Below are 16,598 nucleotides of genomic sequence, written 5' to 3' on the forward strand. Positions count from 1 at the left end.
TTTTGGTATCGGCGCTACACGCAGCCTTAAGCATTACAACCACGCCTTTTAAGCATAAAATTATGCACTATCTGCTCATTGGGGAAGTGCAGTAAACGAATCACATGCTTCACTTTTCAGCTCCAATTCCACGGAGCGATCCAGTCCGGCTTCAGAAAAGCCGAGGGCTCTGATCTCCCCCCCTCCCTTTTATCCCCTCTGTCTGTCTCCATATATAGGCTATTATTCCATATTATTCTCAAACCAATCTAACTGCAGCATGTAAATATGCTACACTATAGCAAGATCAAAGTGAAAAGAATGTTCTAAACGCATCAGCTAGAAAAATATAGCCTATCCCTATGATGAGATTAGATTGGTGAAAGTTTGTCCAGAATGATATCGTTTTGCTACCTTTTCTTCTCCCCTGCTGCACAGGTAGGATGATGCACATAAATATAGCCTACATTATGTAAAATCATTGCATAAATGTGCCAATTTATTGGAGCAGACATCACAGTAGGACATGGCAGTAGAACCGCGTTACACTGTCACTCATCTAAATCACATTATATCTACAAGGGATATATATATAGCCCCAATATGACATATATGTTTCACATAGGGTGGTGTTTTCATTTCGATGTTTTATTTCGTCCAATATTGAAATGTTCTACAATTGCAGCTTGTGTTAACATTACACATTATTTAGATCTACCTTTCTATCTATTTCGGCTCATTTGGTTGCTATTTATTAGCTAAATGGATTAGCCCAATGCATGCTGGGAGATTTCACATGCTGTTGCAGGCAAGCCATGCAGTGAATGTTTGGCCAGAATGATCTCGTTTTCTCTCGCCTTCACTGCACAGGTAGGATGATGCAACACAGCCTCTGAATGTCACGGGCTCAAAACTGTCATGTTAGAAAAAACGGTCATGTTGTTATACTATGTACGGTATAACAACTTCTTTTTTCTATCGGACTTGTGTTGTGTCTGTCTGAGCGAGGGAGTCAGAGAGAGAGAGAACCGGCGAACTTTTTTTCAAGCAGTCGTATTGGGCCTGTCAGACTGATGAGCAAGAGAGAGGGAGTGACACAGAGAAGGGGGACAGGGGAGAGGCAGAGGAGTGCTCCGCGCAACCGGCGCACTGAATAGGCCTGGTTTTCAAAAGCGCAAAGTGCTAAATTAACGCCAGGAGGGAAGATATCATTAGACCGGTATTTAAGGCCTAAACCCCCATTCTCGACAATTCTGGGACTGCGCCACGCCTATTTCACGTAAAGCGCATTTCGGGGCCTAAAGCCATGTTGCTATCTTCCCGAGGCAGGCGCAAGGCACGTTTTTTTGCGTTTAAGGCCAGTTTTTGGGCCGAAGGCCTGTGGGAGAATAGGGCCCTCTATCTTCCAGGGTGGGCTGAGACTATCTCAGGGTGGGCTTCCACATGTTTCTACACCATGCTTTCTGTCACCAACCGGACCAAACTAACACGCATCACAAACACAGCTTCCAAGATCATTGGTCTCCCCACACCCAACCTCACAGAATTAAATAACCGGTCCATCACACGCTTCGCACACTCAATAGAACAGGACATCACACACCCACTCAACCAACACCTCATCCCACTGCCCTCAGGGCGCAGGTACAGGACAATCAAATTTAGAAGAGCTCGCCTCGGGAAAAGCCTGATCCCGGCAGCCATAGCTGCTCTGAACAGCAGGCCCCGCTCATGTGTTGTCTGTCTTGCCACATTGTTATTGTCTCTGTTGATGTCATGTATGTTGCTGTTTTTGTTATGTCCTCTATGCACACTGGCGTAAGAATTTTTTTTCCTTATAATGTACAGGACAGTGAAAATGAATTTCCCTTCCGGGACAAATAAAAATAAGTCTAAGTCTAAGTCTAAACCGCCCCTGCTGAGAAACTTTTATCACATTGCAAGGAGGGGTTATGGTAAATTAATTGAGAAAACTTGTACATTGTAGCCTACTTGCAATAGGCTATTCACCTTCACCTGCTATAACCCGGGGGGTCGTTGGCATCACAGCCGATCTGGCACAAGCCTCGGCACGAGTCGAGTTTTATTTAAATTCACTGTAAATCCTCCAATCTTTTCTTTTGTCTCCGCCGTTTACCCGTTGCAAACATGTTTCTATTGTCCCACCCCAGTCAACAAAATAACCCGAATTGCATCAAAACGTAGATGTTTTTAACAAGTATATGATGTGATGGTGTCGTTATGAGATAGGGATAAATACCAGGACTTAAAATTCACTTTGCAAACTAGGGGGGGATTCCCCCCTTATGTTCTTCAGATAGGGGGGATTTATAGATTTTGGGGGGGATATAGACTTTAGTTTTTTTTTCTTTCAGGCGTTAGTCCTACTATAACTGACACATACCTCCTTCTCCTGTCCAATAAGCGATAATACTGTAATTTCACATTTTTGTATTTAAAAAATGAAGTAGTTGCTTTTTACTGGCTTTTGTCATGTTTTTTCTGCAGACTAAGCCATAGGCTTTTGGTTCTATGAAAGCCTTTATTTTTTGTATTGAGTACTCTACTAAAACACTAATATCATATTAGATCAGAAGTGTTCTTTGTTTTGTGTTCACAATAGTGATGTCAGTTTGATTGGTTAGAGCTATGGAATATTAAATCATCCATCTTTGCTCACTACATCTGCCTTTCTTACTGTCATTACTGGCAACTAAACCTGTTTGAATTTTGCATTGGGGAGAGTTCTATTGAAGTGACTATAAACCATCTGTGTGTCGTTTCACTTTTTATTGAAAATGATTCCACCAGATTTTCACGGCTGCTTTACTGTATGAGAAACGCAATTTGAAATTTTGAGTGGCGACAACATCGTTGACACTGGCACTCGGCATAAGGAGGATTAACGTTATTATTAACGACGTCATTATCGATATCAGATTCTTCATCGTCAATAATGTAGCGCTAAACATCACTGACACTGACGTTACTCGGTGTTGACGTTTCAGCTAGAAGTGCCTTGTTGTTCGACTTTTTTTCTGAGCAGGTCCCCCTTCTGAGGACGTAGTTTTTCTTTTTAGCCAGCGATCTATCATGTTTGCAAGCAGCTGTCTGTAGGCTATCCACCGAGAAATCAGCAGAGGAGCGTTGATGTCGAGAGGACTGAGGGACGCGATATTTTTTCCCCCATTTTTTCCCCCAACGTTCTTCCAATCACATTCGCTTGGCTCTCTACATTCTGTGCTCAGTGGGTCAGACAGACAGCCGTTTCGCTTGCTAAGCACCATTCCGCACAAACATAGATCGGTCTGCGCAAATCATTGCAGGATTACTCCCCCTTTATAAATTGAAAATATACGGGAATTCGGGAAAATGTGCGGGATTCCCGCAATCCCGCGCAGAATTTTAAGCCCTGAATACAGTCAATAGGCCTATACCTATCCAAATTCCACATGGGGAGAAGTACAGCATGCCTCACGCAAATTGTATTACATGGACTGCGAGACGGGAATCTGATTGATGTAACGCCTAGGGATTGCCAGGCCACACCTGTGAATAATTCTGGTGGTTAACACCACCCAAATCCCATTTGTGCCGTGCATAAATGATTTGGCATGCCTCTAATCTGCGCTTGTGCCCGTTGTTGTGATAAATTATGCTCCCCCGCGAGTATTGCATCCTCACGAGATTTTGGGGCTGTTTTAACTTGAAAACAGGGAGGTCACATCTACCCAAACAATTATATAATTTTTAAACAGTTATGTTTCTGTATAAATCATTACAATTATGCTCCCGTGAGGTGGGGATGCGTTTTTTTGCTGCCAGGGCGGGGGTGCAAAACTCGGCACACCACCTGGACAAATGCGCAAGCCGGACTGTTATCTTGCCTGCGTTAAGGCACGCGCAAACAGGTGCGCAAGCGTAAATAGGGGATATCGCTTGTACGAAGATAGGGCCCCTCGTGTTTCACACTGAAATGTTTGATTCCCAGCGTGTCCAAAGTCTACATTTCAACCCTAAGTTACATTTAACTTTTTTGCTATTTAAGCCTAACCCAAACCATAACCCTAAACTCAACCAAGTTGTTTTAGGTGCCTAAACACAACCGTAACAGAAGTTGTGAACGTTTTTTTTAGGTCATGTCATTATTCTCTAGCAAGGCACTGATCCCCAACTAGAGTGGAGCTTCTCAGTGGCCAACAGTAGACCCAGTGAAGCAGGGCATTCCTGGGCTGTAGCATGACTCTCAGTCAACCATAATTAGATAAATGCATTTTCTTTAAAAACATACAACAGAAAATCACACCACTGCTGCTGAAGTCAGCACCTTCCTGGGCTCCAGGCAGCAGTCTATCTCCAGGCATCATTGCTCAGTCCATAAGCTACTGAGAAACACAGAGATATAGGCAGTTTACTCCATGTTAATTAGTCCAGGTCATTTGTTTGACTGACTGGATGAGTGTAGTTAGATGGATGAAAATATGGTTGGAGGATGGATGTGTGTCTTGATGATGTTGTAGTCTCACTCAACCAGATTAGATCAGGGGGGGGGGGGGGGTGCTTGTTTGGCTGGAACCAGATGTCTAAATCCTTGAGGGTGGGAGGGAGGAAGAATGCGGGGACACTGTATAACTTGACACTTTCAGCATGGCCACTTTCAGCATGTAATGTTGGGTTGCTAGCTTGGCGGTTGTTGTTGTTTCACGTACTGTAGCTACATGGACTTTGAAAACACGCAGATAGTGGAAATGGAAGGCACAGGGATTTACGAAATGATCAGAAACAATGGCAGAGATTATACCCACAGCCAACTTCTTTTGCGTCAGACTAATGATGTTGTGGTTATTTGTCAGGATTGGTGACCATCGCAGAGGAGAGGAAAGTGTGTACAGAATCGGAGAAGTTCGTCAAGATGTGTGAATCCAACGAGGTAAGCAAAAGGGGAGCGCGTCTATGTTCCATCGGCCCTATGTTATCTCAACCCCATGTTCCCTCAGCCCTATGTTCCCTCAACCCTATGTTCCTTCAGCCCTGTGTTCCCTCAACTCCATGTTCCCTCAGCCCTATGCCCTAAGCCGTATGTTGTTCGGCAGGACCTGGCTGGTAGTAAGGCAGCCAGGGATGATTGAGTCCCACCGGAGTTTGTCATTTGTTAGATTCGTTAGAGAGGTGGTCCGCTGGTGCTCCTCGTGGAGCTCGCGGTCTCTCTCAGTGGTCTGTTTAGCTTGCATTGTCGCAGATACATCTGTCAGAACATAGTCTTCTTGTACTGTGTATCGTCATGTATCGTCGTCTGGGCCTATACATCGGCTTGGGCTACTAGAGCAGCTGAACGCCTCATCATATGATGTAGTATATAATGATACTGATTGCCACCTTGCACCTCACCACCAGTACGGCTGGTGGCGAGGCTGTCATTCCTCAGTCTAAGCTTTGTCATTTGTCATGCCTCCTAGTCAACCATGTTGAGTGTGCTCTGAAACACATTCAGTCCTCACACGAAAACGCTGTCATTCTTCCTGCATTACTGTTTCACTCCTCACACGTCAGTCATCGCACAATACGGCGTCACTCGTCAGTCATCAGTCCTCATTTGTCAGTCCTCACTCGTCAGTCATCACTCCTCACTCATCAGTCATCACTTATCACTCAAACTAGCTGTCAGTCATCACTCCTCATGTCCCACACGAAAACGCTGTCATTTCTCCTGCAACATGCCTCAGTTATCACTCAAACTCATCACACACAGAAGAACAACCAAAAACAACGAATGACAGCGTTTTCATGTGAGACGTGAGTGATGACTGACAGCTAGTTTGAATGATAACTGAGGCACGTTGCAGGAGAGATGACAGCATTTTCGTGTGAGACGTGAGGAGTGATGACTGACGAGTGAGGACTGACGAGTGAGGACTGATGACTGACGAGTGATGACTGATGAGTGAGGAGTGATGACTGACGAGTGAGGACTGACGAGTGATGCCGTATTGTGCGATGACTGACGTGTGAGGAGTGAAACAATAATGCAGGAAGAATGACAGCGTTTTCGTGTGAGGACTGAAGGTGTTTCAGAGCACACTCGACATGGTTTACTAGGAGGCATGACAACTGACAATGCTTAGACTGAGGAATGACAGCCAAACCTCTGAATGATGAGGATGCCCTAAAATGGTTGCCGTACACCAGTTATGCCTGTTTTGTCTTTCCTGATCGGCCTCCTGGATCTTCTTCCGTATCTGATGCCTCTAGATATCAGGATCCCAATCATCGCTGGTATGGAGCTTGCGTTTTACCATTGGATCTCAAACTCTGTGTTCCTCTGAAGCCTCAAACCTTGTTCCTGGAGTACGGAAGAACCGTGAGTGTGCGCTGCTGCCTGGCTGGCATCGGGGGTATGACATCACTGGTGATGTCATAACTCTCATCTCTCGTTCCCGCTAGTGATGTCACACTTGTTCGATGATGTCATATTGACTATAGTCTGGCTAGTTATGACATCATCTGTGATGTCTGATGTCACATGAGGTCGAATTGTGATGTCATAGATCCCATTGTCATTGGCGCGATGATGATGTCATCACTCTCGATAGATCCAGGAACATCTTCCAGGAACCCAGCTGGGCCCGAAGACCTAGCATATGCCTCGAATGTCGGCCGGTTAATTGGCATTGATGCAAAGCCTTTGTAATACCGTATGTTCCCTCAGCCCAATATTCCCTCAAACTTATGTTCTCTCAACACCATGTTCTAACAGCCCTATGTTCCCTCAACCCTATGTTCCCACAGCCCTTGTTCCCTCAGCCCTATGTTCCCTCAACCCTATGTTCCACTAGCTCTATGTTCCCTCAACCCTATGTTCCCTCAGACCTATGTTCCCCCAACCCTATGTTCCCCCAGACTTATGTTCCCTCAACCCTATGTTCCCCCAGCCCTATGTTCCCTCAACCCTATGTTCCCAGAGCCCTTGTTCCCTCAGCCCTATGTTCCCTCAACCCTATGTTCCACTAGCCCTATGTTCCCCCAACCCTATATTCCCTCAGCACTATGTTCCCTCAGCCCTATGTCCCCTCAACCCTACATCCCCTCAAACCTATGTTCCCCCAGCCCTATGTTCCCTCAGTCCTATGTTCTCCCAACCCCAGGTTCCCTCAACTCTATGCTCACTCACCTCTACATTCCATTAGCTCTTTGTTCCCTCACCCCTATGTTCCCCCAGCCCTATGTTACCTCAGCCCTATGTTCCCTCAACCCTATGTTCTCTCAACCCCATGTTCCCTCAATCCTATGCTCGCTCATCCCTATGTTCCCTCAGCCCTATATTACCTCAATCTGGTTGAGGGAACATAGGTCTGAGGGAACATAGGGTTCACTCAACCCTATGTCGGGGGATTCAAGAGCGAATATAGGGCTGAGGGAACAGTGATGACCCCAGCAAGGAGGGAGAAGGGCATGAACTATTAGCTGGTGTTGCCTCATGGGTTGACTGTGCAAATTGTAAAGTTGGACTGTGTTTTATATATTACTAAAGTTTGGTTGTGTTACAGTGTGTCCAGTAATAGTTTGTTTGTTGTATAACAATATTTTGTTATTTCTAATGTGGTAACATTGGTATAGTTATAGCCTCGGTTAGCCTCTCAATGTAAAACATTGTTTGAAGTACAGTAGACATACTCTGCTGATACACCTTGATAGCGAGCAGGCTGAAGTTGGTATTGGTGATTACAATTGATTTAACGTCCTATACTTACATAGTTTTTGGGGTTAATATTACACTATACCTATGATGTATGGATTTCTGAAAAAAATTACTGACAATTACACGTGTTTGTTGCAGTTGGACCTGACCTTCCATCTGTTTGTGTGTGCACTGGCGGGGGCGGGAGCTGCAGTCATCGCCATGGTGAGAACCATCCTTGTATCCGATTGGTCAAGGGCACTGTTGGAGTGTTGATTGGTCCTGAGTCCTGACCTTCAGAAAACACAGGCAGTGATGGAGGCTGAAACATGTAGTCTGGTCTGCCATATTGAGAGATGCAGTGAACCTCTTCCCCCCTAGCGGGCCCGCCGGCGGGCTGAGCCCTTGTCATCTCTCACAAATGACTCTCTACAGCAGCTTAGGAAGCAGGCAGGTAGACATACAGCACACCAAAATGTCAGGAAGAAACGTGGCTACAAAACTCTGACAAGCATTTGTATTCAAACGAAAAATAATTCCAACCCCAAGCAACAATATCACCATGTAGCAAAAACAAGAAAACGTTGCATGCCTGCGTTTATGTGGTGATTTGTTTTTGTGAATGAATCTTTTCTCTCCAAACGAGATGGCTTTCGAAAGCTAACACTCTGCTCTTTCCAAAGAGGTATAGCTCGTCTCTGAGAGATGAAAACTCACTCAGTAGGCTGTCAAAGAACAGCAAAAAAGTGTTTAACGTTTTACAGATAAAACTACAAGTTATGTCTTACCTTTGATGTTTTCCAATCAAAAGTTGTGTTTGACTTCATAAAAATGCTACTAATTGCTACTCCTAATGCCTCTTCATCATCTTAAAGCGTTGTTTTTTACAGTCATCGTGTTTACAAAGCCATATGGAGGATTTTCCATGGAGTGGTCATCTTCACAGAATAGACGAGCTTTGGGTTCAGTTGACAGCATTTCCTGGAAAAGTGCCTGACGTCAATTATTTCAGTTCACGTCGATTCTATTGGCTCTGACGCTTCCATAGAGGTGTCAATCATCGAAATCGGCCAATGGGGTCCCGAGATATCCCTCTGCGTATCGCCCCAGGCTTTGCAGGCAAATTGAAGAAGCCCTTTTGATGCATTTCACAGAGTAAAAATACAGATATAAGGCTTGAGGGTTATCCAAACCATAACGCATATTAACTGAGTACCTATAGTGATATGTAAATAGGAGAAAAAAACGGTATTTCAGTCTTCTACCATAGAAAAGTCAAATGGCAACCATGATGCCCAAAATGTGTCCAGATCAGGTCCGCCTGGGCCTACATGTAGTAAATCATCTGTAAAATTGCTCTGGTTCACTTTCTAAGGATGTGCTTTGATACAAGCACTCATAAGATATTAGTCTACTGCTCCATAGAATAATTTGGCTACCAACCCATGATTTTCAGGTGCTTTTCATCCAAAATAGTGGGGGGGGTTTTAGGCAGAGCTTGAATTTTTAATTTTTTGCCATGTTCCAACTGATTTTACTCTGATACAGTACTTTTGTAATTGATTCTGATACTTCTACAGCAATCTCACAGGTGTTGGCTAGCTTTTGAAAAAAATAATTTTCAGAAAATACCCTGTAGTTGTGGAGATATACTCCATTCAGTTCGGGCATGTCACTTTCGGCAGGTGAGCTGAAAAATAGGCTTAGGGGTTAACAAATCAAACAATAGGAGGGAGAGAAGAGGGACATGTAACAACTTAGGACACTAATACTTTTTTTTCTGGATTTCGACTCAGTTTTCTACCCAATTGTACTTGGCCAATTCCCCCTGCTGTCCCGGTCGTTGTTCCACCCCCTCTGCTCATCTGGGGTGAGTTTTAGACTATCACATGCTTCCTCCGAACATGTGCAGCCGCTTCTTTTCACCTGACAGCGACTTTGTTTCATTTTCACCTGGCAGGATAGAGCGAATGGGAGGGAGGATCACGCTACCCCCATCCACTCGCCCACCCCCCCCCCCCCCCCCCCAGGTCTCCCCCAATCATTGTGTTGGTAGGCAGGGAATCTGCCGCTGCATTACCCAGACACCCAAATCCTACTGTAATTAATGCAAATAATTAGGGTTGGATACCAAAACCTGGTACTACTATAGCACCGGTTCTTACATACGGAAGCCGAGAACGGCCATGTGTTTATTTATTATTTTTATGACCGTGGAAAAAAAAACTAAAAACAAAAAATTATCTCGAGATAACAAAATCCGTTTTCTCGTGATAACGACTTATTATTTCGTTATCTCGAGATACATTTTTTTTTCATTATGGTTGGGAAGCCTGTGCACTCTTTCAGCACCATGGAGCTGTCCATGTGTTGATTAGGGGCAATCACCAGCTAACTAGCAGTGTTGGGCAGTAGCTTGCTACAAGTAGTGAAGCTACATAGCTTAACTACATTTCTCAGTAGCTTGGTGGTAGCTTCACTACTTTTGAACCAAGTAGCTTTTTCAGTAGCTAAGCTATTTATAGACCCAAGTAGCTTGTAGCTTCCCGCAAAAGCTACAAGCTACTCGCCAGAGAAAATCCATGAGCAAAGCACGCAGTGGAGATTTCTGCTGCGGTTTGGATTAAACAGGAGGAGACATTGCATATGTCAAGTGTGCCTGTGTAGCCAATAAAGCACTTCCAGTTCCATTATGACGGACAACAAGACAGTGTTGTTGTTTCATCCTTGCTTTTTAGCATCCTTGCCTCTCTTGCAGCAAGACCCGGCACTACTCTGCCTCTGACTGGGTTGGGTTTAGGCAATGAAGACTGACGATTGGTTAAGGGTAGGGCAAAATATGTCATGTGCTGGCGAAGTCACATCAGCAACGAACTTTGAAAGATGGCAGAGCCAGAGGGAGCCACTGGCAGTGATGAAGAAGACTTTCAGGTTTTATTGTCTGTTTTTGAATATTGTGCCAGTGAGAGTTTCAGTGTGTTTTATAATATAATAAACAATCAAAATGATATTTTCTTTTACCTGCCTATTTGTTTGGTTGAAAGTTGTTCTACATGAAGTTAATTCAATGTGAGAAAAAAGTAGCTTTGATGTAGCAAGCTGCTTTTGCCATGTTGCTCGTAGCTTAGCTTGCTACATTTCTCTGGGGATAGCTTCAATGTAGTTTAGCTATATTTAATTGAGAGTAACTGATAGCTTAGCTTACTACATTTTCCAAGTAGCTTGCCCATCACTGCTAACTAGTGTTAATATGAGTGTTCTTCCTGCAACTGTTATGTTTTGGTCTAAAGATGGGGCGACTGTGGCTCAGGAGGTAGAGCAGGTCGACCACTACTCAGAAGGTTGGTGATTCAATCCCCAGCTCCTCCAGTCCGCATGTGGAAGTGTCCTTGGGCAAGACACTGAACCCCAAATTGCTCCCGATGGCTGTGCCAGCACCCTGCGTGGCAGCTGGCTGCCTTCGGTGTGTGAATGGGTGAATGTAGGCACAGGTAAATTGACCTCAGAAAGATGAATGGATTCTGCCTCTCTCCATGTGGCCATACAGCATTGCGTAATGCTGTGATGTGCGTAATGACACACTGGCACTGTTATTAATAAGCTGATGAGCCCGATTTTAGTCATTCATCAGTCATCATCATGTGTTTATGTCCAAAATAGAAAATAGCCTGATGACGAGTGTGTGCGTAAAAACAAGCAAGAATTCCATGGAGCAAATTCAACATGATTGAAGATGTTTATGCCATGAAATATTGTTCGTTAGGCCTACTGTTCATCATGTAATTAGGCTAGTTATTTATGCCATTTTGCTCCTGTAACAACTGCATCCATAGCAAATGGCCAAACTAATGCCTGAAAACGACATACTTTAGATCAAAACATAACAGGCACAGGAAGAACACTCATACTAACACTAGTTAGTTGGTGATTGCCCCTAATCAACACTACCTGGACAGCTCCATGGTGCTGAAAGAGTGCACAGGCTTCCCAAGCATAATGAAAAAAAAACAAAAAAACGAAAATTGTTATCTCGAGATAACGAAATAAGTCCATTATTTAACTAAGTAGATTTTTTTTTTTTTTTTACGGTCATAAAAATAAAATACACACATACACTTATTACACATACAGTATATTCCTACCCATAGAGAACTGCAGGAATGAGTCCGGAAGTATACTTCCGGGTTCGTAAGAGGAAAAGTGAATAGGCCCTATCGTTGTAAAAACGGTTTTTGCGTTTGCGTGTGTTTAACGGCAAGCGCAGCACAAAATGGGGGTGTGCTTAAGCGCAGTCGTATTCTCCCTGCCGCGTTAAATACCTCTAACTGTAACCTCTAACCCTAACCCGCCCATTATAAGTATACTGGGCGTGCATGGGGTAGGCATACTCCATGCCAAACCAGATGGCATTCTGCTATCGTCCGCATGTGCACAATTCTTTGCACTAAGAGTTCTGAAAAGTATACTGAGCCCCTAAAGCGACAAAAATAAAATACAGCCCCAAGTGTTTCACAAACCTCTTTTTTGCAAATAGCAAAGTAGTAAACATCTATAAACCTCTTTTTTGTAAATAGCGGCAAAGTAGGAAACATATTTTAAACAAAATCCTGAAAATAAAAATAAGGGCAGCTATACAATAGCCCCCTGGCCTGAGCGTCGTTTACAAAAATAGAACTTGAAATAAATATAATTTGTTATAACACAAATGACTTGTAACAAGTCAAATTGAACTTCATACCCTGAACCATTCTGTTTCACAAACTTTTTATTTTTTTACTTTTTGAATCAGATTTTCTTAGCAACAGTGCAAACAAAACAGTGAAACAGACAGTGCAAACAAAACAAAGTGTTGTTGGCCATCATGGCTAAACAAATGGAAATTAAATGAAACATCAATTGTATAAAATCTGGTTGCTTAGACTCTAATCAACCATATTTTATACAATTGACGTTTCATTTCATTGGTTGGTTCCCAACCGTTTTTGTGTTATGTACCCCTTGAGCTGTTTTACCATGCCAATAGTACCCCTCACTCATGCGTATTGATAATTCTCCTAAATCTGTTATATTAAACTTATATTAAACTTTTAGATGACCTCTCTAACACATCTCATTATTAAAATAATTTTAATGACTCATCTTTAATACAATTCTGACAGTTTTCAATTGGAAAAAGTAATCAGTTTTTGTCATTTTGGAAATACATTGTAATCCCCAATCTTTCCAAGTACCCCCTGCAAGCTCCTGAAGTACCCCTAGGGGTACACATACCCCTGGTTGGGTATCTAGCTAGCAGTTAAATACATATGAACATTTCTTCCTCACAAGTTCAACTGTTGCATAATTTAGTCAAATATAATAATTTGAATTTTTAGACATCTGTATGCATTGCTCATTCAAGCATAGAGGTTTTTGACCAAGAATGCCAGTCTATCCACCATTGCAGGCATGAGACAAGAACATTTGCAAGTGACGATGTTGCACTGAAAAGCCTCTGTGAGGGGCAGCTGGTAGCAGGGATGCACAGATACTTGCAGGCAAGCTTGGCGAGTCGTGGAAAGCTTACTTGGTGTGTTTTTCACCATGCAAGTGGATCTTCCTCCTCATCTTTGGTAGGGGTTAGCAGGTAGTTGTTTAACTCTGCTTCCACAGCATCCTTAAGGGGCAGAGTCAGAGAGGATTCACCCTGTGCAGCTACGCTCTTTTTAAAGAAACTGCCCAAGGACTTCTTGGCTTTCTTTGCCTGGGGGGTGCCAGCAACTTTGGGGTCCACTTCAATGCTGCAGCTTGATGTCTCCATCATCTCCATCATCTCTGATGTCACTCTGGCCTTGATTCTGGGCTTGTCGTCTGTACTAATGAAATCCATCTTGAACCGGGGGCCCCGGCTCAAGCAGCTCCTGAGTAGCTTCATCCTCATTATTTCTCATTGATGTAGTGCAACATCTCATTCTTCAACGTCTGGGTCAGGTCTGAGTCTTCCTCTTGTACTAGCAGCAGTGAATGGTTGAAGAGGTGAAGAACTGGGTTCACATAGGAGACACTAAGGGCTCTATTGTCGCAAAGGTGGTCATTTTGCGTTAGTGCCCGTTTTGCGCTTGAGTAATTGTGGGCGTGTCGGCTCGCTGCGCTTGGCGTCATCTCGCACAATAGGTATAGGTGTGTTTATGCCCAAAACAGTATTCACAAGTGTGAGATCATGTCCACCCCCCACAGCATCACGTCTGTGACAGCAGCTTCTTTCTTGCTGAGTGCCGTGGGCAAGCAGAGGGACAGATAGTCCATGGGCCAGACCAGATATCGGTACCATATGAGTGGGCAAAACTTTACCTATACTAAATTGTTTATAGGGTCAATATAAGTAAATTAATATATGATAGCCTTTCCACAGGAGTAGCTTTTCATATTTATTGGACATTTTCTTATTTTCCCCTATTTAGTCCATGGGCCAAACACAAAAATTTCACATATCGGTACCACTCAATTGGACAAAATCTAATCATGATTTTTGAACAGGTATATATCCATAGATGATATTTTAGTATGATAGCCTTTGCAGAATGGCAGCTTTGTCACAGTTATCGGCTCATGAAGTTAGCCAGCCCTTACAATAAATTCGATTCTAGGTGCTGATGCATAACCTATTTTAGGCTCAGGACCTTTAACCATGTTCTATAAGAACATGTTTGACAACATTTTAAAGGCTAGCTTCTTAGCTTTCATTTGAGCTCAGTTGTGTGTCTGTCTGACAAATAAAGAGCTCACATGGGCTCTTCAAATTGTCAGTGACATTCATTTTTCCACAGTTTTCGCCTAAATTACAGTCTTTATTTCAGCACTGTGACATCTAGGAACATCAGAGACACAAACAACAAACACGGGAATACTCATATAGGACTATAAGGATTCAGAAAAGGTATAATGAACACATACTATCCCATCATGAGGGGTGAATTTGGCCCTTTAAATTTGGTAGAAGAATGCCTTCTCGAGGGAAATGGGCCAGAACCCAAAATGTAAGATATCGGTACCATCCGGGTGGAGAAATTCTACTTGTGATTTTTTTAAATTCCTATTCATCCCTAGATTATCGTTTTATATGATAGACCTTGATGACCATGGTAGCTTATTAGTGCTTAACCACCCCTCTTAAATTATGGACTTATGGGAATTATGGGAAATCATCTTTCTTTCATTATATCCTCTCCCTGGGGTGTCTGGACTACTGACTGTTAATATTACATGTCTAGATATAGGCATGCTATCCTATGATACTATACATACCATACTATACTAGATAGATATATATGCTATACTTAATTGTCTACTAAATTGGCACATTTCCCAGTCAAAAAGAGGGTAAATTGGCATGCTTTTCAGTCAGAAATTGTTTTATTTGTATTACGGTATATGTACAGCTACATTCAAAATGTTTCCAGTCTTTCAACACAATATTATGACAATCTACCCTTCCTGAGACCATGTCATCCACGAGGGCAACACCATCATCGTCATTCACATCTGAGTCTATCAGCTGTGCAGCAAGCTCTTCTTCACTGTGTTGGTTGGCACATGTTTGTAGTTTGCACAGGTTTGTGCATTTCAGACTATTATTGAGACATGTGCACTCTGGTGGTTTGCACGACCTCACACACTTGCAGGAGAGCAACTGCAAGACGGCACCTGGTGCTGGGGAACCGTGCACCCACTGGATTTCAAGCTGCCCCTCATCATCTGTGGTCCACCTATGGTCCTTAAAGTACACTCCATTGTTGATATCATGGAAAACTCCTTTGTGAATCCACTCAGTCCAGACCAATATGAGTTTGTCAGCTTGTCAACTGCAACTGTTGCCCCGCCAGATGTAGCCAACCTGCATGATTCCAGCCACAACATCCAGCAGTGGAGGAAACTGCTCTACAGCACTGCCAGCAAAGCCAGTCTGATCAAATTCTTGTTTGAGGAATGGAAAGGACCCAAACACAGATAGAAACTACAAGACAAGGCCTTATAAATAAAGAAAAAACATCGCATGGATGCATAACTGGGACGTATCCTCAGTGATGTACCCTGGGGTCATAGGATGTTTCGGGTCTCGCAACATCATACACCCTCGCCCAGGTGACCCAGCCGGGGCTGGCCAAGCCCCAACTTACATCCCAGTAGCTACCCACGGTCAGCCCTCCAGGAAGGGTCTGGTCACGCGGTCAGGGCCACTCAATCCGCTGCTCCGGAACTACTCTGCCGGGACCGGGGGGGGGGTTCTGGTAAGTAGAGGAACCGGGCTCTATGGGTTGCCACCCGGCCGGGCTCCTCCCTCGTCTCACCAGGTCTAGGACCTGTGCGCTGCACCAGACTCCCCCGCTCCAAACATCTCATTCCGAGGTGATGGTATCTTGGTGGATACCATGCAGTACCAGTACTTGGTGGCACTGCAGTCTACACTTGTGGCTTGAATGGCCCTCCTAAAAGGCCTCTTGTGGGTTGTTGGGCTTCTTCCTCACGGAAGACGCAGGCTGGGGAGCTAACCCATACTGCTACCCGGGTGCCGTCCCTGTTCCGGCTGTCAACTGACTCTCCAGTAGTCACTAGTCTTTCCTGGTTGTCACATAGTCTATTCCTATGAGTCACTGGCTAAGCCAGGCTAACTAATAAAATATATATATTATATATATATATGTTACCTGTGAAGTAGTCTGCTTCAAAATCAACAAGAACCAATGGGAGGAGGTAACACAGCTCAAATCCTCTCAGGAAGAAGCTGACACCTGCATGCTAATGCATGCTCTCCATGTAGCAGAGTCTGGCTTTAAGGCAGTGATCATCATGGCAGACACAGATGTCCTGCTACTGACTCTGGGTTGGAGCAAGGACATCCCATGCCCAATGTACCAAAAATGTGGAACACAGAACAAGACAATGTTCCTGGACATCACCAAACTAT

At 43.8% G+C, this 16,598-nt stretch overlaps 1 protein-coding gene across 1 annotated transcript in view; it reads left to right on the plus strand.

The window, feature by feature from the left end:
- Positions 1-16,598, plus strand: part of LOC310774761 (neuronal membrane glycoprotein M6-a-like) — a gene marked incomplete at both ends in the record, with an annotated part of 125,033 nt that overhangs the window by 96,344 nt on the left and 12,091 nt on the right. The window contains 2 exons of the mRNA XM_083634896.1: positions 4,833-4,909; positions 7,814-7,879. Of these exons, the coding sequence (XP_083491022.1) occupies positions 4,833-4,909; positions 7,814-7,879 (143 nt within the window). The remainder of the gene's footprint in view (positions 1-4,832; positions 4,910-7,813; positions 7,880-16,598) is intronic.

Source organism: Poromitra crassiceps (genome assembly GCF_964638095.1).
Source record: "Poromitra crassiceps genome assembly, chromosome: 4".
In the NCBI taxonomy this organism is placed as follows: Eukaryota; Metazoa; Chordata; class Actinopteri; order Beryciformes; family Melamphaidae; genus Poromitra; species Poromitra crassiceps.